The sequence below is a fragment of the Schistocerca gregaria genome, chromosome 1, assembly GCF_023897955.1.
Source record: "Schistocerca gregaria isolate iqSchGreg1 chromosome 1, iqSchGreg1.2, whole genome shotgun sequence".
NCBI lineage: Eukaryota > Metazoa > Arthropoda > Insecta > Orthoptera > Acrididae > Schistocerca > Schistocerca gregaria.
In genome coordinates, this window is record NC_064920.1 from 489,559,354 (window position 1) to 489,582,984 (window position 23,631).

The 23,631-nt window shown below is 43.2% G+C and overlaps 2 protein-coding genes across 10 annotated transcripts in view; one reads left to right on the forward strand and one right to left on the reverse strand.

Moving 5' to 3' along the window:
* Positions 1-3,081, reverse strand: part of LOC126353820 (syntenin-1-like) — a 36,393-nt gene extending 33,312 nt beyond the window's left edge. The window contains exons 1-2 of one of the 2 annotated variants that reach the window (XM_050002947.1): positions 2,885-3,081; positions 2,460-2,640 (exon numbers count right to left, since the gene is read on the reverse strand). The gene's annotated coding sequence lies outside the window, so the exon portion shown is untranslated. Of the gene's footprint in view, positions 1-2,459; positions 2,641-2,833 lie in introns of both variants that reach the window. The other variant, XM_050002940.1, reaches the window with a different exon arrangement.
* Positions 2,898-23,631, forward strand: part of LOC126353828 (josephin-1) — a 53,896-nt gene continuing 33,162 nt past the window's right edge. Inside the window, exons 1-2 of one of the 8 annotated variants that reach the window (XR_007565214.1) lie at positions 17,692-22,443; positions 22,523-22,755. Coding sequence is in view for 2 of the 8 variants with exons in the window: in XM_050002970.1 (XP_049858927.1) it covers positions 3,883-3,906 (24 nt within the window). In the remaining 6 variants the exon portion in view is untranslated. The other 7 variants (XR_007565215.1, XM_050002995.1, XM_050002977.1 and 4 more) reach the window with 7 other exon arrangements.

Consider the following 23,631-nt stretch of genomic DNA (forward strand, 5'->3'; position numbering starts at 1 on the left):
TTATAGCCAATTAGCAACATTGTCCATCAACATGACACACACATTGTTTATAGTCGTAATGAGATCTCACAGGACCTCTAGACATTAACATGGAGGGCCTACAGGATGAGTGTGTGCAATATATGAACAATTTGGCACAATTTATATTTCCATTTCATAAGTTACATCCACTTTCTTAAAATTCAATTGTTAGCCCAAGTAGGGCATCAACATTAAGGAAAATCCAAAACACAAAACTGACAACACCAACAGCTCATTTTGATTGCTTGAAGCTGAAAAACGGAAGAGATTTCAATTAACTGGCAATTTTTCCATCACCATCCATAGCAAAAGAATTTACAACTAATCAAATATGACAAACTTAACATTGCTAATTGCTGCGTATTTAGTGTATTGACGATGCAACTGTGGACAGTGACATATTTAGCTGCATTCTTAGTTACGATACTCTGAAATAAGTCTTAGGGATAGGAGAATGCTTGATTAATGACACCTGCCAGACAGCAAGTGGTTCTGCTTCCATGCATAGTGTTTTGTTTTATTTTATTTATTTTATGTTCTTATGATCCATATTATGAACATATCACAGAATGTGGAACATGTCAGTTTTATAAGTTTGTTGTGGTTATATTGTATGGTATTACGCAACTAGTAAAACTATTGTACACTAGGATAACTACAAGCTAGGTTCTATTACACAAATATATAAGTATTTAAATGTGTTACCAGAAAGTAACATGTACACAAATAAGGATCTGGAAATGTATCCATGTGTTCATACTAGACATTGTGGCTCACGGAGCCGTACACTAGTGTAAAATGACCCTAAAGAACTCATCATCCACTAAACAATTTGAAGTGAATGGGCATTAATACTCTCACAGCCACTGAAACTGACCTCATCCTGTGCCATACCCACATCTGTATTCCCATAGTGTATAATCCTTTCTCCTAATATTGTGATTATAATGAGCACTATCCGATTTAAAATGAGTTTTTCTTGTGAAAAACATCATGAAGAATATAAATTGTGCAGTGAATGCAAGGCTTTCATGTTCCTTAATAAGACTTCTGCGTAAGACTTTGGAGTGGGCTCTGCCCATAATTCTTATGCCCCTTTTCTGTGCATAAAGAACTTCTTTAACCAGTAGCTAATTTCTTCAAAACATGATGTCACATGTCATAATTGTATGAAAACAACCACAACAAGCTAATTTGATATTTTCCAGGATGTGGTTTGACTGTTTTAGATTTCTACCCACATTTCAGTACAGGAGTTTTGAAATATCAATCCTAGCTGTCTGCTCCTAGTTTTTCCTGTTTCCTTCATCTTTGGAGGTCACAGACCTATAAAACTAAATCAAACTTGATTTACTATACATAACAGAAAGAGCATTTATGTTAAACGTGTTCACAATTTCCCTCTAAAAACTTTATTAACTTACAGCTCAAGTTTGTCCAATGAATTGTAAATATGTACCATCGTGTCAAGAGCAAAGACAGCGAATTTACAATATTCTGCACAAAGATGAAAGTCGTTAACAAAAATAAGAGGTACGGGGTCCAGAACTAACCCATGGGGCACTCCTGTGTGAAGGCGCTCTACTCTGATGATGCTGAGCTTAGTGACAGTTTTCTGCAAATTTCACTGTGCTATTAAAAGTACACTCTACTACTACACATCAGATCAGAAATAAGAACTGTCTGTAACCGGCAACATACATTCATAACGCACAATCAATGGGAGACTGATTTCACAACAATGGAACAATAATAGTTTGCTCAATGTATTGATACGCTTTTCTTTCTGTAGCGAACTTCGAATCGGATAGCTTCCATTAACATTTCTAATCTCTCTTATTGTATCTCTATATACGAGTGAGTAGTGATTTCCTAGAGAATGTCCCACACTTGATCGCAAGTCCGTAAAACACGACAGAATCTGGTGGAACTACAAGCTGGTATCCAGAACAACAACAAATATTTCAAGAGACTTTTCCGACAAAAATGCGAGTGCCTCCTACTCGACAATGACCTTCCTTATTCTTGCTAATTATAGTCTAATTAAGTGACTAATTTCCTCATGTCACGCCTAGGCACTTATTTGCGAGACGATACAACGGTAAACAACAGCCACGATATAAAACACAATCTTGACATACAATGATCTGAAATGACCCTAAACTGTAGAGCATACACTTATGTAACATACGCAATAAATTAATATTACTACGAACAAAAGTCATAGTTACACTCAATATTCAAAGAAAGAGTGGTGACACCGCGAGTTTCGCTATTCCCTGCATTATCGAGAAATAAACACAAATCTCTGATGTCAATTCGGAAATTGTATTCTATAGGTGAGTGCAATTAACAACAAAGTGATACGTAACGAACAACGACAACTTTTTCTGATCTTGAATAACAATAAAGGATGAATACTCATAAGCATAACTTACCTTAATCCTAATTAGAGATGTAAGAATGTACTTTTCACGACAGTTTATTTAAAGCTTAACTTCGTTGAGCTCTTGACAGCTATTCAGCAGCACCCAACACAATATTCGCTATTTGCTGCCAACAGCAGGAAGTGGCTCCAAACGCGTGACGCACCGTCATATGATAACAAGGAAGGATGTACTATGAATCACAAAAAGAGCAAGCATTTTTACTGGGAAATACATAGCTGCTTGTACAACATAATATTCGCACGTTATTTAAGTGATAGGATAAATAGAAACATGCAGAGTTTTATTAATACTCTGTGACCAATCGTGAACTGTTCGCTGAACTCTAATACAGATATTCTGCCATGCGCAATTTGGCAATTTACATATTTATGGAGAGTTCTTCACTATGTCGAGTTAGCTGGTTTAATAATTACAGAGCATTATGATTACTACGCTGCATTTCCGCACTACTCATATAACGAGTGGTTTAGGTGTTGGCGACAATGTTGAAAAACCGAAGTTATGGAGGTAGTTAAAGTAAGTCGCCTCTGAGAGTGTTGTAATTCATCTTGTAAGTTATTAACATGTTTGTCTGTTGACGCTCTACGCAGGGAGATCCATTCCTCGATTTTTCTTGTAGAAGTGCCTGCTTTGGAATTGAAGTTAGTGGTTTCTTGTTTTAACTGATTGATTTGTTTACTTCGTTTTACCTGTTGGGGGTGCAAGGAAGTGTTTACGAGTTCTAGAGAAGACACTGCTTTCATAAACTTTTGCAATCACTTAGTGTCACGGTTATCCCCACAGTAAACTCATATCAGTAGTTGCCACGGGACAATTGCTTGTCATGTCCAAGCAAATCTTACGTGATGCGTGAAACTACTGCCTGTAAATTATGAGTTTAATGTGACTGGTTTATTTATGCATGTTATTACTTGGAAAGACTGGTAACACGACATATCGTGTCATTATATTCCGAGATCGCAGTCCATATCTCTAAAGTAACGAAATCAGTCTTTAATGACGGCAATGTACATTAATTGCAAGTTCTACTGTATCCCTGTCAGAATAAATTAGGCCTAGTCCTAATCACAAACAAAATTAACATTTCTGTGTTTTTTATTTTTTTTATTTTGTACTGAATTCACGCGATGCCCATTAGTATAACAATGGAACTGAATCGAGCAGTAGTATACTTTAAACGCAGTCAAATATGTTAACAAACTGCGTGAATTTCTATATAACCACATTATTATGGGTACCGGTGCAAGTTTAACAACTGATAAAGCTGACTGTCAAAAGGTCCACTGAATTATGTATTTAAGGACAGTCACGTCTAGGTTTTGTAGAATTCACAAGTGTCATTTATGAGAGGTGATTCAAATATAAAAAAAAACTCGTCATGCTTATGTAAACAACTGAACTATAGGATTCCATGGAAACATTTTCTGTGGCACAGGTTTGTTATCCGACTACAAAATGCTGTATGCGAATGATGAGCCAAATTTACAGTCCGGCAATAACCTTGTTTCCTCCTTTCCTGTAGTTCTTCAACTATTTTTATACGTGTATTTAGTTTGTAAATACCATTTTTTAGTATGGATGCTATGTTAGTATAGTATTTGACATTGCAGTTGCCTGACAGGTACATAATGTGCTTCAATCTTGCTTTAGTATCTGCCCATTCTCAGAACAACTACTAACTTATCCAATTAATCCGAGAACCCATGGTGAAGTGACTGCTGTAGGCCTAAGTAATTGTTGTGTGCCCCATCCTCAACTTTTTGTTTCAAATAATTAACCACATCTTCCAATCCAAACGATAGTCCAGGTACAAACAATACTTCCCTGCATTATTTCTACTCAGGTATATCTTGTCTACTACTCCTCAGAAATGAAATGACTTCACAAAGTTTAAATTAGTCACACTAACTCTACATATAATTTCATAATCTGCAAACCACTGTGAAGTGTGTGGCGAAGGGTTCTTCAAACAGAAGCATCTGTTAGAGTTCCCACCTGTTTGATTTGTGATGGAAGCACATTTAGAATGACTGCTTAGATATGTGTGTGTGTGTGCAGAGTGTACGTAATCTAGTCTTGTCTTTGTAGCTCCATGTCAGGGCGGCATCTGCCAAGGTCGCTCTAACACTGATAATCTTTTGTCCCTCGAGTCTGCCATCTGAGCAGTCTTTTCCAGATGCCAACATCTGATTGCTGTCTTTTACTTTGCATACAACATGAACTGGCAACATCATTTCCTTGCCACATTGTATGAGTGGGGTCTGTGGGGCCCTGTCCTAATTTTTATCCAAAACTTCCTGTTGCTCCATACTTTCCGTGTCCAAGTTGGTGCATCCCATAGTACCCCCCCCCCCCCCCCCCCCCCCTGTATTCAGGAGAATGGCATTCTGCAGGGTTCCGTATGGAGTGTATCTCTATTTTTAGTGTCCATCTATGGCCTAGTAGCAGCTGTAGGGCTGTTGGTCTCCCCTTCTCTGTATGCAGGTGACTTCTGCATTTCGTATTGCTTCTCCAGTACTGGTGTTGCAGAGCTGCACCTACAGGGAGCCATTCACAAGGCACAGTCATGAGCTCGAGCCCACATCTTCCAGTTTTCAGCCACAAAGACGTGTGTCATGCACTTCTGTCGGTGTCGTACTGTTCATCCGGAACCTGAACTTTATCTTAATGACGATCCACTCACTGTAGTGGAGACGTTTCGATTCTTAGGACTGGTTTTCAATACCTCACCTTTGTCAGCTTAGGTGAGAGTGCTGGCAGCACTGCAATGCTCTCTGCTGCGTGAGCAACACCAACTGGGGTGCAGATCGCTGTACGCTATTGCCGCTCTACAGAGCCCTTGTTCATTCCCACCTTGACTATTAGAGTCTGGTTTACGATTCTGTGGTGCCCTCAGCATTGTGTTTCCTCAACCCAGTACACCACTGTCACGTTCGCCTAGCGACGGGAGCTTTTAGAACAAGTCTGGTGACCAGTGTCCTGGTGGAGACCGGAGTCCCCCCTCTGCAGATCTGATGTGCACAACTGCTCGCCAGTTATGTTGCACACATTCGTAGTTCTCCTGAGCATACAAATTACTGTCTCCTTTTCCCACCTGCAGCAGTTCATCTCCTGCATCGGTAGCTCAGGTCAGGGCTCACGATTGTGGTTCATGTGCAATCCCTTCTCTCCAAACTGGAGTCCTTCCCTTTACCACCTATACTTGAGATCCATTAACGTACACCGCCATGGTGTACACCTAGGCCGAGGCTTCGCCTGGACCTTTCACATGGTCCTAAGGACTCAGTTAACCCCACGGCTGTCCGCTGTCACTTCCTCTCAATTCTTGACATGTACCAGTACCATGAAGTGGTTTACACTGATGGCTCAATGGCTGATGGTCACGTTGGCTTTATGTATGTTCATGGAGGACATATTGAACAGCACTCCTTGCCAGATGGCTGGAGTGTTTTCACTGGAGAGCTGGCGGCCATTTCTTGTGCCCTGGTGAGTTGTTTCTCCTCTGTACTGACTCCTTGAGCAGCCTCCAAGGTATCAACCAGTGCTACCTCCGCCATACTTTGGTAGCGACCATCCAGGAGTCCATCTATGCCCAGGAAAGATCCAATTGTTCCATGGTGTTTGTGTGGACCCCAGACCACATCGGAATCCCAGGAAATGAACTTGCTGACAGGCTGGCCAAACGGGCTACATGGAAACCTCTTCTGGAGAGAGGCATCCCTGTAACTGACCTGCAATCATTATTATGCTACAAGGTTTTTCAGCTTTGAGAGACGGAATGGCATAATCTCAGAACACACAACAAACTCCATGCCCTTAAGGAGACTACGAATGTGTGGAAGACCTCCATGCAGGCCTCTCACAGGGACTCTGCGGTTCTGTGCCGGCTCCACATTGGCCATACATGGCTAACACATGGCTACTTCCTCCTTCATGAGGACCCACCTCAGTGTCACTGTGGCTCACATATGACTGTCATCCACTTCGTACTGGATAGCCCACTTTCAGCCGCTCTACAGCGGACTTTTAACCTTCCCTGCACACTACCTTCAGTGTTGGGTGACAATGGCTCAACAGCAGATTTAGTTTTATGTTTTATTCATTTTTATCTTACCATCTAAGGGTGGTCATTTAGACTTCTCTCTGAGGTCGTCACTCTCTCTCCATTTTAACTCTACCGCACTTTCTTTGCATTTGCTTGTCTAGGTGGTTGTCTTTTCCCTACTTGTGTTCATCTCACGTTGTCTTTTGGGGTGGATATTTTAATGTGTTGCAGAGTGGCTGGCTCGTCCTCTATTATTATTGTAATCAGCCAGCCCAGACCATCTGCTCTATTGTTTTAATACCTTCTTCTACTTTTCCTTGTGGTGTATGTTTTCCCCATTTTTTGTTCATTCCATTCGTTTTCTTTTTTGGTGTGGTGTTGGGTGTTTTTGTGCCTTGAGCCTTGCTTGTGTCAGGAAAAAGGGACTGATGACCCTGTAGTTTGGTCCCTTTGTACCCCAAACCAACCAAGCAAACAACCTATCTATTATAGTTCAGGAGACAAGATGTCATAAACTATTAGATGTGTGAAAAACTGCCACATCACATGTGGAACTTTTAATACATGTATTTCTGTACTACTAAGACACTCGTACAGTCGGGTCAGCTTAGGGAAATCCCTGATGCCTGTCAGCCTTTTTGACAGCTTTCAACTGGGAAGCGCAAACAGCTGTAGGGGAAAACAATAGCTTTGTTTAAAGGTATGAAAAGGCATTGCTATGGAGATGTTTACAAAATTGAATTATAGACAGCAAAGGCTGTAGTTATACATTTGTAGAGTATTTATATTTCTTTGTACAACTATTTTACGCTTTGAAATAAGTTTTCTTGAATACATGGAAATGAAATTTGTTGGATATTACAGTACAAACACAGTTCATTTCTTGTTCTAATAGAAAACTGGTAAAATTAATACCTGAGCAATGTCAGGTTTGTCAGATATTTCACTTCTAAACGTTAATGTTGCTTACTCATGCTTCCTGTCATCTACCCATCTGCTCTTAGGTTGTGTTCTTGCTCTTTACTTATTTCTTGAAACCTAGCAAAGAAATTCCTTAGTGTATCTACCATACTTTCCACCCACTTGCATTTCATTTTAATTATAATCTATTATATCATTCAAATATGTTGTTCTCAGAACCGTTAAATTACAGTTTTGTAAGAGGTAAGTGTGACAAGACTTCTTGCGAAGCACTTCTAAATGCTTTCTCTTAAACTACCTTGAACCAGTAGTTCAGAAGCCTACTCATGATGGAAATGAATTAAATCAAATGACAACAAATACACCTGATCTCCTTGAAGATATTCACTTTGAAAGTGGTATCAGTTACCTTGGAACAACTGTAGCAACAGTTATAACCAGACTACAAAGGGAAACTAAAATGAGTAGGTGCGTTATATCTCAATGAAGAATAGAAAAATGCAGGTGCTTTATTATTCAGAAGAATAATTGATCTACCATTGGATAGATAGAAAAAAAGGCATAAAGACACATTGAGCTGTGTACAAAAGATGTAAAACAAAACACGGGATTGTAGATAGAGAGATGTTAAGAGAAATGTGTTTGGCTGTCAAAAGGGCACTAGATGAAGCTTTCAGTGCCAACTGTAGCAGTATCTCAGTATCTTATCAAAACATCTCTTATAAAACCCAAAGAGATTTGTGGCATGGGGGGATCTGTAGAGGAGACCAAACTGCGAGGTCATCGGTCTCATCAGATTAGGGAAGGAAGGAGAAGGAAGTCTTCCGTGCCATTTCAAAGGAACCATCCTGGCATTTGCCTGAAGCGATTTAGGGAAATCACGGAAAACCTAAATCAGGATTGCTGGACGCGAGATTGAACCTTCGTCCTCCCGAACGTGAATCCAGTCTGCTAACCACTGCACCACTTGCTCAGTAAGATATTCTGATGTGTAAAGGTTATCAGTGGCAGCAAAGTTAGTGTCCAGATACTCACAGAAAATACATGAGCTGGAATTGACTGTAACAAAGAAAAAGTAGAAATTCGGCACTCAGTTTTCGAATGTTCCTTTACGAAGGAAACTCCTGGAGTACTGTCCAGTTCTTGTACTATTGCAAGGATGGATGATATAGATATTAATTAGTGTCAGTGGCATTAAGGAAGAGCTGAAATCACTAGAGTTGAGCAAAATCCCAGGACCCATTGAATCCCTATTATATTCTATGCAGAATTTTCGTCTGAGTTAGCTACTCCTCTAATGAGAATATACTTAAGAGATCTTGAACAAAGAATTGGCTCAGTAGTTGAAAGGAAGCACAGGTCACCTCCTATCTACAAGACGTGTGGAAGAAGTAAGGTACAATGTGTTTGGTGGCAATCTGTTGTAGACTCATATAACATACTCTGTGGTCAGGTGTAAAGAGATGTCTCAGAGTGACAACCTCCGTGCCAACCACCGAGTTTCAGCCATGTGAAAGCAATCTCTTGCTTTCCTCATATAATTTCCTAAAAGTGGTGGATCAGGGCTGTCAGATGGAGGCAGTATTTCTTAAATTCTGAAAAGCACTTGATTCAGCACTATATGGAGCATGACAAAGAGTACCCTGTACCACTTCTAATCATTTCCTTTCCTGCTAATGGAGTGAGGGTCTGTATTCCTCCATACAACCTCTAATTTCTTTTATCTTTGTGGTCTGAATATGAAATGTATGTTGGCAGCACTAGAATCATTGTGCAATCATTTTCAAACACTGGTTCTCTACATTTTTTCAATAGTGATCCTTGAAATGAACATCGCCTTTCCTCAAGGATTTTCCCAAAGCATTCCCATAGTACTTGCATGTTGTTTGAACCTACCAGTAACAAATCTAGCAGCTTGCCTCTGAATTGCTTTCATGTCTTCCTTCAGTCTTATCTGGTGTGGATCACAAACACTCGGGCAGTACTCAAGAACAGGTCGCACTAGTGTCCTATATGTGATCACCTGTAAAGATGAACCACACTTCCCTAAAATTTTTCCAATAAACTGAAGCTGACCATTCTCCTTCCCTACCACAATCCTCACATGCTCATTCCATTTCATATTGTTCTGCAAAACATTATGCCTAGATAGTTAATTGACATGACTGTCAAGCAGCACACTTCTAATGCTGTATTTGAACATTACAGATTAGTTTTTCCTACTCCTCTGCAATAACCTGCATTTTCACTTTTAGAGCTAGCTGCCATTCGCCACACCAACTACAAATTTTATCTACTTTTCTTGTACCCTTCTGAAGTGTCACAACTTTCACACCTTCCTGTACACCACAGCATCATCATCATCAAACAACCGCAGATTGCTGTCCACCCTCTTGATCAGATAATTGATGCATACAGAGAATAAGACTGGTCCTATCACACTTCCCTGGGCACTCCTGAAGATACTTGTGTCTCTGATGAACATGTCCTCAGGGGCTCAGCATTGATTTGCTGGGTACGGGCTTGGTGACCCTGGGGTTCCTTAGCTGGGGACTGGTAAGCGCCGCTGATCCCCTGCCACCCTAAACTCTGAGCATGCTTCAGCAACCACCGTGTTGTGTGGCAGTGGAACGTTGTGTGTCTCAGGGAACAGGGATCTTGGCTTGACCACCTGGATTGTGAGAACGGGACAAACCTTTATAAAAAAAAGACCTCAATCTCAAGGTGTGCTGTGTGCTGATGGGATGCATGGCTGTTGAGGTGGAACAGTCATTAGCAGGCAACCTCTGAGGAACCTGCTGCACCTCAGTTGCATAGGTCTTACTCATGGCCATGGGGCTCTGTCTGAGTAGACCCTTATTACCCTAGCTGCTCGTGGGGCTGAGATGGAATTATCGAAATCATCTTCTCCTCCTCCCAGTGGGAAGGGTGTACCACCTGGGAGTATTCACACCCAGTCATCCGAAAAAATGAGAGGGGCTAGTCCTCCTGATAGGAAGAATAATTTGGACTGCAGTCATAGACCTCATGGAGTCATGAATAACAATGTGTTTCTGGTGATCAAGAGGAAGGAGAGGACATTTGAAAAAATGTCCCCCTATTATATCCATAAGATCTTGCTGGCACATTAAAATCTGTAAAACAATTGCATAATGGCTTAATGTCGGTCGAAACTAACAGGTCAAAGCAGGTAGACCTTCTTAACAAACTGCAGAAACTGGAATACTATATCATTATTGAGATGCACACCTATCTCAACTCCAGTGAGAGCATTATCACATGCTAAGACATCTTGGACATGGACATAGCAGAACTGAAGCAAGAACGGGCATCCCAGGAAATAGTCGATGTGAAGCAACGAACATGCAGGAGTAATGGAGCAATTGAAAAGACTGCCACTTTCATTGTCACATTCAATTCTGTGACACTACCTGAACGTCTTATGGCGGGATTCGTTCGACTTAATGTTTGGCCTTACATTTCAAATCCTATGCAGTGCTATAACTGCCAGTGTTTCTGCCATGCAACCGTGAGTTGTGGAGGTGAAGTGATGTGGGGAATTGATGTGTGGGAACTGTGGAACAGCTGCTCATGACGCTGAGACTGACTGCCTGTCTCTGGCAATCTGCATCAATTGCTTTGGGAGCCACCCAGTCTGGGACTGACTGTTTTCGTGGATCCCCTATGCCGAAGCCAAAAAAGAATATAAGGCAATGATACCCCCTCTCTTTGCCACCTCCTATTCTTCCATGACATAGAGACGTGTTGTCAAGGCGGATGCTTCTACACAGACAACACCTAGTGTGCCTGTATCCAACACAAGCACTTGTACTTGCATGTGTACATATCAAGAGAAAAAGAGTAAGGGCAAAGTAATCCAGGCAGCTGCACCAAGAAAGACCAACAACAGTTCTGCAGCAAGCATCCAGGAGTTACAAGAAAAGCAGAGTGCCTCTCAGTGCCCTCTTTCCCCTCATCCTCAAAGGTACAGGGTGCAGGGAAAGGCTCATAACATTCGGGCCAGAAACTGTCCCATGCGCCATTAGATGTCATTATTTCCCATCTGACTGATGAGGAGGATATCATGGAGTTAGATGCCTTGGATACAGGCAGCCCCTCCACTCCCTCTTGCTCTTAAAGTGCTTCACCTCCCCGGTGCAAGGATAGGGGTAAATTAAAACCGCACCAATGACATGGCTTCCATGCTACAGTGGAACATGAATGGTTTCAGGACTCATGTGAAGGAACTGAAACTCCTAGCACAGGCACATCCCTTGTGCTTTTGTTTAAAAGAAATGCATTTTAAAGATCTCCCTGAGCTACAGGGATATACGCTATAGCGAAAGGATGACCAAAAGGGCCAAGAGAGGTGTTTGTCACTAACGCACACCGCTGCTATGCCCTCCCCTTGGCTACTGACCTTCAAGCAGTTACAGTTCAAATTCACGTGTGTCGGAGGATCACTAGACTCTGAGGCTCTCAGGGATCTTATCACGCAGTTTCTGCGACCATTCCTTCTCCTGGGAGACTTCAATGCTCATCATGTCCTGTGGGTCTCGACCAATACTTGCCCTTGGTGTCGGGTTTTGGAGGGCCTCTTGAGGTCACACTAGCTGTGCATCCCCAACACGGGTACTCGCACACATTTCTCTACTGCTACTGGGTCATTCTCAGCCATCAACCTCTCTTTCTATTCTCCCGCTCTCGCCAACTCTGTTCAGTGGGAGGTCATTTACAACCGTCATTTCAGTGGCCATTTCCCAATCCACCTTCACCTAATAAATGGCTCACCACCTGAAGTTGAGCCCTCAAAATTGATAGTCAGCAGGGCTAACTGGATGTGTTTCAGCAAGCTGGCTGTGTTGGAACACTGACAGCATCCAAGAACGGGTGGACAACAACACACGAGTGATCCATCGTGCTGCTGACACCTCCATCTCACAGTCCTCAGATCATCTTAGGAGGTTACAAGTACCTGGTTGGACAGATGAGTGCTGTTCTGCGATCCGGGAAAGACGTGCAGATCTTCGACATTTTAAATGCCAACTGACTGCAGACAACCATAGGGCCTTTCGAGTCACGAAGGCCAAGGCTCGATGTGTCATTAGGGAGAGTAAGAAAAGGTCATGGCAAGTATTCCTGGACTCTATCTATCGCCCCACTTCTTCTATAAAAGTATCGGAAGCCATCCAGAGGATTTCCGGTAAACACAGCCGTTTACCAGTAGCAGTAATGCCTCCAAACAACACCCAGAGACATTGCTGAGGCACTGGCTAAACATTTTGCACAACCTACTGCCAGTGTAAGCCAGGATCTGGTGTTCCGTCACTATCGTGCGACTGTAGAGAGGAAAAAGTTGGACTTCAGTTCCAACGGTTCTGAAGCCTACAACTCCCCTTTCTCCATGTGGGAGCTCGAATTGACACTGACCAAGATTTGTGACACTGCACCCGGCCACGACCAAATCCGGTACTGCATGCTTAGACATTTGTCAGCGGTATCAAAGGAAATCCTCCCCGAATGTTTTAATCTAATATCCAACTCATGGAGGGAGGCAATTCTGATCCCTCTCCTCAGACCAGGAAAGGACTGCACATATCCCAGTGTCTCCTTAACGAGCTGTGTAGGGAAGACTCTGGAGTGATTGGTTAACCATTGTTAGGTCTGGTTGTTAGAGACCAGACAAATCCTTAGCCACTCTCAGTGTGGACTCCGAAGATTTCAGTCCACTGTTGACAATCTGACCCTCCTAGTGGCGGCTATTCAGCAGGCTTTCCTATGTGAGCATCACTGTATCAGTATATTCTTCAATATAAGTAAGGCATACGATACTACTTGGAGATCGTATTCTCGCACAACTGCATCAATGGGGCTTTCATGGCCATTTTCCCATCTTCATATGGTCTTTCCTGTGTCAGCAGATTTTTAGGACCTGAGTTGGTGACACACTGTCTGATCGATTGGACAAGGAGAATGGTGTTCCTCAGGGCAGTGTTTTAAGTGTTACCATCTTTGCCATAGCCATCAACAGTACCACATCCATGGTGAGGAGTCCTGTACTGTGCTCCTTATTAGTAGACAATTTTGATTTTTTTGTTAGAACTTCTAGTTAAACAAATATATTTCAAGGAAGACGCAATACATGAGAATCACAGATCAAGTAAACAGAGTAAGACGTGTGTACACTTTAACAGTCAAATCATAACTGAGTCCAAGTCTGGTGGGCGCTGGCTGGCTTTCCGCTTAGGTGGCGCTGCTCCTGCATGGCTGACAGACAGCGCCGCATGTAGAGGACGCGTGTAACTGCGCGGCAGCACTTTGAAAGATCGGTGAGTCACAACAGTTTTCTGTTCCTCTTCCAGTGTTGCAACAATGAGCTGTCAGTTGCAACTTACAGTGCGGAGGTTAGAGGAGTGGGCTGCAAAGTTGGGATTCCAGTTTTCTGCAGATGTGTGTGTGTGTGTGTGTGTGTGTGTGTGTGTATTTTCATTTTAATCGTTCTCGTTGTCTTTTTAATTTGCCTGCCTTGAATGTGGGGGACACATCATACATTTTAGAAACATAGAGCAGTTTCTGGGCCTCCCAATTGTCATGGTTACCACACCCAAGAGAACTGAAAGCCAGAACCCTGCAGGCACTGAACATCATCAAGTGCCTTAGCCACAGGTCTTCCGGAGTAGACAGGACGCATCTTCTTCAGTTTTATTGAGCTTTTGTGTGTTCACGGCTGGACTATGGTTGCATGTTGTATGGGTCAACTAGACCCTATTACTTGTGGTTCATTGACACTGTCCATCGTGAGAGTATTCGGCTGGCCACAGGTGCTTACCAGAACCAATACCATACCTAGCATCTGTGCTGAGGTGGGGGAACTGCCACTTACCATCCGGCGCCAACTCCTCTGGTGCATCAGGCATGTGAGTTCCTTCACCCACACACCATACTGTTGCTCGTCCACCTCTTGAACGCCAGTTTTCCAACCATGCATGAGCCACAATGCCATTTGAGGTCCATGTGAAGCGTGTCCTGGAGTCACTTGGTGTGGAGCCAATACAACCCCAGATCAAGGGTTTTAACCGTCTGCCGCCCTGGTTACTGGAAAGGCCCAGAGTGATTTTAGATTTGGTGCTTCCATTTTTAATGTGATATTCACTGATATTTTATCTGAGTACCATGACCAAGTAGCTGTTTTTACAGATGGGTCTAATTAGGGGAACACTCTTGGTTGCTATGTCGTTTTCCCAGATTGTGTCGTCAAGGTCAGACTGCTTCCAGAATTTACAGTCTTTGACGCAGAATTATATGCGATCTTGCTAGCACTGGAGCAGATGAGTTGTTCTCCCGGTGTTAGACTTCTCGTCTGCTAAGATTCTGTGAGCACCCTACACTCTCTCCAACGTTTGTACCCAGAATATCCACAATGCCCTCCTACAACTGCGACGACTGGGGAAGGAGGTGTCTTTCTGCTGGTTACCTGGGCACATTGGAATTGTGGGAAATAAAAGGGCGAATCAAGAAGCCAAGGGGGCATGTCATGATCCTCTGGTATTTCGGTGTGCTATCCCCCTCATGCTATCGGATCGCTGTTGAGTACAAAGTCATGTCTCGATGGGAAGGCGAGTGGTGTCTCGATGGGAAGGCGAGTGTCTGGCAGTGACCGATAACATGCTCCATGTCAAGCCCACAACTCGGCCATGGAGTACTTCCTTCCAGCCACGTCAAGACGAGGTCCTTCTTACTCATCTTCGCATAGGCCACAGCCCTATGGCACATGGATTCTTACTCTGGCGAGAAGACCCTCCAGTGTGTTGTACTTGTGGCGGGCAGAACACGGTGTGCCACATATTATTGGAATGCATTTTATTTGTTTTCATAAGTGTAAGGGTGCTGATGACGTCACTGTTAGGCTCCCATCAGATCCAGACATACACACTCTGATGAACACTCACCATCATGGACAACATACCAGGTTGTGTTACTTAAGATGTCTTTCAGTCACTCATATGTCTAGGAACGTATTCCATATACTTGTACCTTCAGCAGATGTCTACAGTGGGGCATATACCAAGCGCTTTTCAAAAATCCAGGAATATGGAAATTTCCAATGCCCTTCATCCATAGTTTGCATGATATTGTGTGACAATAGGGCAATCTAGGTTTTGCAGAAACTATGCTTTCTAAACCCATGCTGTACCATTGACAGAAGCTCTTCTATCTCAAGTAAATTTATTATGTTTGAACAAAGAACAGGTTCAAGAATTCTCCAGCAGACTGATGTTAAGGATATTAGTCTGTAATTTTGTGGGTCCATTCTTTTACTCTTATGTACTGGAGTCATATGCACTTTTTTCCAGTTGCTTGGGACTTTGCACTGGATGAGAGATCACGACAAATGCAGGCTGAGTATGGAGCCAATATTGTAAGTACTCTTTGTAAAACAAATTGGGGTTCCATCCAGACCTGGTGACTTATTTTCTGTCAACTATTTCAGTTGTTTTCTATGTCAGGGGTGGCTATTACTAAGGCCTCCGTTACTAGAGTCTGTACGATGGTCAAACGATAGTACATTTGTACTATTCTCCTGCATGAATGATTTGCTAAATGTGAAGTTAAAAACTGCCACATCAGACTAGTCAATGAGTGACTGGATTGAAGGGTTAGACTCGCTTAACAATTTTACGTAGTTTTAGATTTTTTTTTTTTTTTTTTTTTTTTTTTTTTTTTTTTTTTTTTTGGGACCACAGAAAAATATTTTGCTGAAGTATAGTTGTTATATGCTTCGCGCATAGATCTTTTCACAGACGCAATTAGTTAGTAGTATGTTAGTTAGTTAATTAATTCCATTTTCCATAGTGCAAAGATTGTCAACTTGCCATAAATGTTCAGATATGTAAAATTTTGAACTCACGACATGCAGGAGTGTAGTATCCTAGGATTAGTATATCAGTGAGTCACAAACAAATATATTGCAGTAACAATATGTAGTGTTTTGAAATGGAAAGACAACATAGGTTAGGTAAAGTAGCCGTAGATTTTGCTTCGCTGGTAAGATACAGAGAAAAATATAGTAGTCCACAAAGGACACACACGTGAAACACTCATGTGACCCTAGAATGTTACTCAAATGTAGGGAATCCTCATCATAGAGAACGAAAATGGGTATTGAGGCATGTACAGAGAAGGATTGCACAAATGATTATGTATTTACTTGATCTACTGGAGAGATTTGCTGTGGTGCTGAAAACCTGAACTGAAGACACTTGAAAATAGATGCTAACAATCCTTTGAACACCTTTTTACAGGGTTTCAAGAAACAGTATTAATTGAGGAATCTAGGAATATATTACAACTACTGTGCATGTTGCTCCCATACAGGCCACAAAGGCAAGATCATGTCAATTACAGTGCGCATAATGGCGCTTAAGTAATAATTCTTCCCACGCCTAATAAGTGAATGAAATGGGGAAGAAACCTTAATACAAGCCAAATTAGGAAGTACCCTCTGCCACAAACTTAAATGATTTGTAGTATACAGAGGTAAATGTCTGTTTTCCTGTCTCTCAAAGTAATTTCCAACATGCATGTTTCCCAACCACTCCTCTGTTTTTGAATGATTTTTCTGTGAAAAGTCCATGTCTCATTAGCACAAGACAAAATTTATAAACACACTGACTGTAAACTTTCTATTCAAAACTCTTCAGAACCTTGATTTGGAAATAACTGTGGAGTATGTCAGTAGCATTTCATGCCATTTTTACTCTTCTATTGTTCCTTTCCTGTCGATCCAGTTGCTACCTTCAGTTGTCCTATATACAAAAAACTCATCAACGAGTACTGTCACAGTTGTGACTCGCCGATCTTTCAAAGTGCCGCCGCCCAGTTACATGCGTCCTCTACATGCGACACTGTCTGCCAGCCATGCAGCAGCAGCGCCACCTAAGTGGCCAGCCAGCCAGTGGCCACTAGACTCTGACTCAGTTATGGTGTGACTGTTAAAGTGTACTCATGTCTTACTCTGTTTACTTGATCTGTGACTTCATGTATTGCGTGTTCCTTGAAATATATTTGTTTAACTTGAAGTTATAACAATTGGCGACGAGGATGGGATTTTTCTTTTCCATCGTTGACCCACGGGTTTCCCTTTCTACTTTACCAACTATTGCAAGGTCTCATAGAACAGCAAACGTTTCTAACAAATGTGATTCGTGATTTCGTCGCGGCATCAAATGCAGGGCGTCTCTCGTCATTGTCTCTACCTCCTTTTCCTCCTTATAACGAGATGGTGGAAGACTGGTCTGATTACGAAAAACGCCTTCGACAACACTTTTGGCATTTCATGCTGCGGACGAACAAACATGTAAGTCTCTGTTCCTTTCATGGATTTCACCTAAAATGTATCGGTTGTTGTCGCAATTGGCTCCTTTGAAAGATCCTGCGTCTTGGTCCGTTGTTGAAATGTGCTCACTTCTGTCTGTCTATTTTCAAAAGCAAACACATGTGGTAGCCTCTTGTGCTGCCTTTTATTGTTGTCAAAAACAACCGAATCAATCCTATCACGCTTGGGCTGCTGAACTTAATGGCCTCAGTAGAAAATGTCAATTTGTTACTGACATCTCACAAAGAATCCTATGCTAATTCCATGGTACGGGATGCTATTATCCGATCGGCGCCCGACAAAGAAGTTAGGCAACGTGCCCTTCAGTTGGCAAATCCGACTCTAGATGAAGTCTTATCCATCGCTCAGTCTTTTGAAATTTCTCGCGCCACTGGAGCGCAAATAGAAGCATGGGGCGACATCGGGGAAATACAACCTCTGTGCGATGTTGACAAAGCGTATGGCGTGTCCCCGCAGGCCGACATGGGCGCAGTATGCTCCCAAGCATAGCCTCAGCCTAACCGTAAACAAACCTCTAAGAAACTGCAGCAAAACCCACGGCAACTTCCTTCATGTCCGCGGTGTTTTATGAAACATTCACGAGAAGTTTGTCCACAACATTGGGCCGTGTGTCACAAATTAAAAAAAAAGGGTCATGTGTCATTCATTTGCAAGTCCGACCGCATACATGATGTTCATGAACATGACGCTGATTCTGATTCCGTGTTGTCTGTCAATTGTACTTCTTCCTTTTCAGGGAAGTTATTCCTCACTGTCCAAATATTTGGTGAAGATGTTCGCATGCAGGTGGATACTGCTTCTGCTGCCACTATCATCAATTCTCAGACGTATCTTCAGTTCGGTTCTCCAATCCTGTCACCTGTTAATAGGGAATGGGACAGTTTGATGCTGAGGTATCTTACAAATCTGTCGTTCGCACTGTTCCCATATTTGTGGTCGACCATAGTAACACGGAGAATCTTTTTGGTTCCAATGCCTTTCGCGTTTTTGTGTTCTCCATAGATGACTGTCAGTATCGTCTCTGATGCTATTCCTTATGCTCAATTGGATTCCTTGTCGACAACATTTTCATCCCTTTTTTCTCCTGGGTTAGGCCTTGCAAATGACTTTGAAGCTCATATCACGCTCAAACCCACTGATCGGTCTAAGTTTTTTTGGGCTTGGCCCATTCCTGTGGCCCTTTGTGATCAGGTCAAACGGGAGCTGGATCATCTCACTGCTTTAGGGGTCTTGCTTCCTGTCACTTCCAGTGAGTGGTCCTCTCCTGTTGTCGTTGCTAAGCCAAATGGTGATTTTCGTCTCTGTGGCAATTTCAAAGCCACTGTAAATGCTCAATGCCTTACCGACACTTACCCTATGCCTCGACCTGAAGAATTGTTCACTAAACTTGCTGGAGGCCAGTATTTTTCTAAACTTGACCTGTCAGAAGCATATCATCAACTGCCTCTCGACACTGCTTCTCGGCAGTTTCTGGTCCTTAACATGCCTTTCGGCCTCTATCAATACCAACGATTGCCATTCGGGGCTGCCAGTGCCCCTGCTCTCTTTCAGCGACTCTTGGAACAATTATTGCCCTCTGTCCCTGTGTGTATAAATTACCAGGACGACATTATTGTCACTGGCTCCACCACCGACGAACATCTTCAAATTCTCCGCACACTTTTTCATGTCTTTCAGATTCCCGGTCTTAAGTGTGAGCTTTAGAAATCAGAGTTTTTTCAGGCCTCTATAACGTACTTGGGGTTTCAACTCTCGGAATGGTGTTCGTCTGCTTCAGCAAACTGTCGCTGGGATCAATGCCCTTCCTTGCCCTACATCTGTTAAGGAACTGCAGGCCTTCTTGGGAAAAATAGCATACTATCACAAGTTTTTACCATCTGCTGCTTCGGTGGCTAAGCCGTCGCATTGCCTGTTGCATAAAAACGTGCCTTTTCACTGGCCCGCGTCATGCGATGCGGCTTTCCAGAAATTGAAGACCATGCTGAAACAGGCCCCGTGCCTAGCTACTTATCGACCTAGCCAATGTCTTGTTCTTGCCACAGACCCCTCTCAATACAGGGTCGGTGCAGTCCTTGCACACCGTTTTTCTGACGGTTCTGAACAACCCATTGCTTATGCCTCCAAAACGCTCACAGATGCCCAACAAAAGTATTCTCAGATTGAAAAAGAAGCTTTGGCCATTCTTTATGCTCTTCATAACTTTGGTGTTTTTCTCTATGGATCCAAATTTCATCTTGTTCTTTCCTTGTTTAATCCATCAACGTCACTTCCCGACAAGGCTGCACACCGCTTCCAGCGTTGGGCTCTTTACTTGTCTCGTTTCAATTATGAAATTCATTTCCGACCAACGGCTCAACATACAAATGCTGATGCACTGTCTCGCCTTCCCATGGGTCCTGGTCTGGCATTCGATAGGGACGAACTTTTGTGTTTCCACCTGGATGTTGCCGAGCAGCGGGTTGTGGATGGGTTCCCCATCACCGGGGACTGGCTGGCGGCTGCTACAGGTTCTGACTCTACCCTCTCCCGGGTTTTACACTGTATTCAGAAGGGTTGGCCAGATCGTCCGTACTCTAAGACTTCTGATCCATTGCGGAACTACTACGCTTTGCGTTACTGCCTCCCGGCTAGGGATGGTGTTCTCCTCCTTTCCACCAAAAATGCTTCGCTGCGTGTTGTGGTACCTGCGTCTTTGCATGCTTTGGTCTTGCACCTCATTCACCAAGGGCACTGGGGTGACCCTCACACAAAATCTCTGGCGCGCCGTCATGTGTACTGGTCTGGCATCAACTCTGAAATTGCGCACATGGTCGCTGCTTGCATGCGGCCCTTGTGCGTCACAGGCCGCCGTCCCGAAGTCATCTTTGCTACATGGCCTTCGCCTGAGTAGCCCTGGGAGCATATTGATGCTGACTTCGCAGGACCTTTTTTAGGTGCTTATTGGCTTCTCATTATTGACGCCTACTCTAACTTTCCTTTCATTGTCCGTTGCACGTCGCCTACCACTGTGACAACCACCAATGCTCTAGGAAGGCCTTCCCTCTAGTCTTGTTATTGATAATGGTTCACAATTTGCCTCTTCCGATTTTGCGGATTTTTGTGCCCGTCACGCGTCATGCATGTCACGGCCTCTCCGTTCCATCCACAGTCAAACGGTGAGCCTGAACGACTGGTCCGCACATTTAAGGCTCAGATGAGGAAACTCCTGGCTACTTCTGCTGCTGATGATGCGCTTCTCCAATTTCTGGCTTACCATTTCACCCCCATGGGCGACCACAGCCCGGCTGAGCTCTTACACGGTCAACAACCCCGCACGCTACTTCATCTTCTGTGGCCTTCCACCTCACGGCCGCGGGTGCCTTCACTTGGCCGGTTCACAGCCGATGACCTTGTATGGGTACGGGGATATGGCAGGCGGCCAAAATGGAGTCCTGGCCGCATCTTACGACACCGTGGCCAACGCCTTTATGAAATCCAGATGGAGTTGGGTGTTGCAGTGCATCATTCAGGCCAGCTCCGGCCTCGTGTGCCAGCGACGCCTGTTCTGGATGCCACACCACCACCTTCGGCTCTACCTGACGCTCGGGATACTGGGATCTCTCATTACTCACAACGCAGTCCTCTCACCATCATATTGGTGCCAGCACAAGAACTGACACCACCAGGAGACGTGCCCATGCAGGAACCAGATGACCATCATCTGTCAGAGCAACTCTACTCGCCTCCTTCTCCTACGGACGCAGACACATCACCCACGTCTCCTGTTATAACAACCGGACGTGCCACAACAGGCAGATTGGTGCACGGGGCCCCAGCAGATTCGACCCGCACGTCTCCTGTCATCTCGACCTGTTATCATTGGGGACACTTCCGTTCGTACGGGAAGCCTCTTTCTCGAGACTTTACGGCCAGTCAACAACACCTGTGGACATTAGCAAGCTACAGGCCACCTCCATCAAGACCTGTGCAAAAACTTCAAAGGGGGGAATAGTGTTGTGACTCGCCGATCTTTCAAAGTGCCGCCACACAGTTACGTGCGTCCTCTACATGTCGCTAGACTCGGACCCAGTTATGATGTGACTCTTAAAGTCTTACTCTGTTTACTTGATCTGTGACTTCATGTATTGCGTGTTCCTTGAAATATATTTGTTCAACTTGAAGTTATAACAGTGACTGTGTTTGTAGTTTCTGCTATTGTTATGAGGAGTATTCAATAAGTAATGCAACATATTTTTTCCCTGAAAGCAGGTTGGTTTTATTCAGGATTCCAATACTCCATGTTATTTTCTATTCTTTTGGCTACAAAACCCTATTTTTCGAGGCCACATGGTAATACTCTACTGGTCGATGTTGGAGGCAACATCTTGCTGCATCAGTAACCTGCCCATAATACATGTACTGCTTCCCATGGAGTGTATCCTTCATTGGGCCAAGCCAATGGAAGTCAGAAGACGAGGAGTCCACTCGGTTGATGAGTGTGTCTGCACTCCAACAGAGACGTTCCACTGAATAACGACACATTTGTGATCTGCCTCAGTCACCTCCGACGAGAGTGTTCATATGTTCCAGCATTGCAGGAGTCACAGCTGTTTTTGGCCAGCCAGCACATGGTAGGTAGGACAGGTTTGTGTGAAACAATGATGCAGATGCTTTGCCCAATGACTCACTGTGCTTTTGTTTACTGCCCAGTCTCAGTAGACATTCTGCAAGCACCTACGAAAATCTGTGATACTCAGGTTTTCCACCTAAGGAAACTCAATGGCACTCTCGGTGTGGAATACATCTCTATTACAGACACCAGTTTGAATGCTACTTTTATGGCCATCAATTATAATCGTGAAACTACATGATCTGAAGCGGACATATTCCAAGATGTACCCTAACAAATTCCTCATTTTTTCAACTGAAATTGACCAAGGAAAAAAGTGAGTTGAATCAGTTATTGAACACCCCTCGTATTTACTGATGTGTTGACAGTACAATATTTTAATTGTGTTATAATTGTTTTTCATTCCAACTTTTAGACTTGCTCTACTAAAGTTCTTAGTTGTTGAAGTTTATGGTCACTAGTGTGGACAGTACAATGTCATCAGCAAAACCCAGATATATTTCATTAACAGTAATTTCTTCTTTGTTTTACCACTTTCGGGATCTGAAAACTTCCTTTATGAGTGCTGGGAAAAGTTATGATACGGTATCTCCTTACTTGTTGACACTACAGCTTAAACCTGAATTTACCCGCTGCTCTATTCCCATTTGATGTTATTCAGCTCCTTTTCCGACTGTCTTAGAATCCCACAGTTGTGCAGATCAAGTTGACAGTCATAAATGTAAAATAGGCTTTTTTCTTTATTTAAGTCAGTCTATTTAGGCAGTCTGTGTAAATAAATGCGTTGGCATACCATGTGCCCATGATCTAGGCATGAGTTTTTTTATTCTTGGATGGCTAATATTTTTCTCTGAGTCCAGAATATTGTTGTCCCAGAGTCTCACACATGTCAGCAAGGACTGTGATAACACTACCCTTGGTGCACTGGACTCCAAGGTCCCAGAGAGTTTCATGATGCAAGTTAAGTGCTAAATTTTAGCCATAGTGCTGGTAAATATCGAAGCCTGTGACTACACAAGTCACTTACATGTCAATCACGTGGTAGTAGGGGACATTCTGTTCTGGACTTTCAGAAGCTTGTATTTGAAATACTTTGTACCAAAAGTATTCCATACATCAATATTGTTGTTTAATACTAATTCAGCCTTTGGTTACTCCATAATATATTTAGTCTGGAGGGTAGCATACA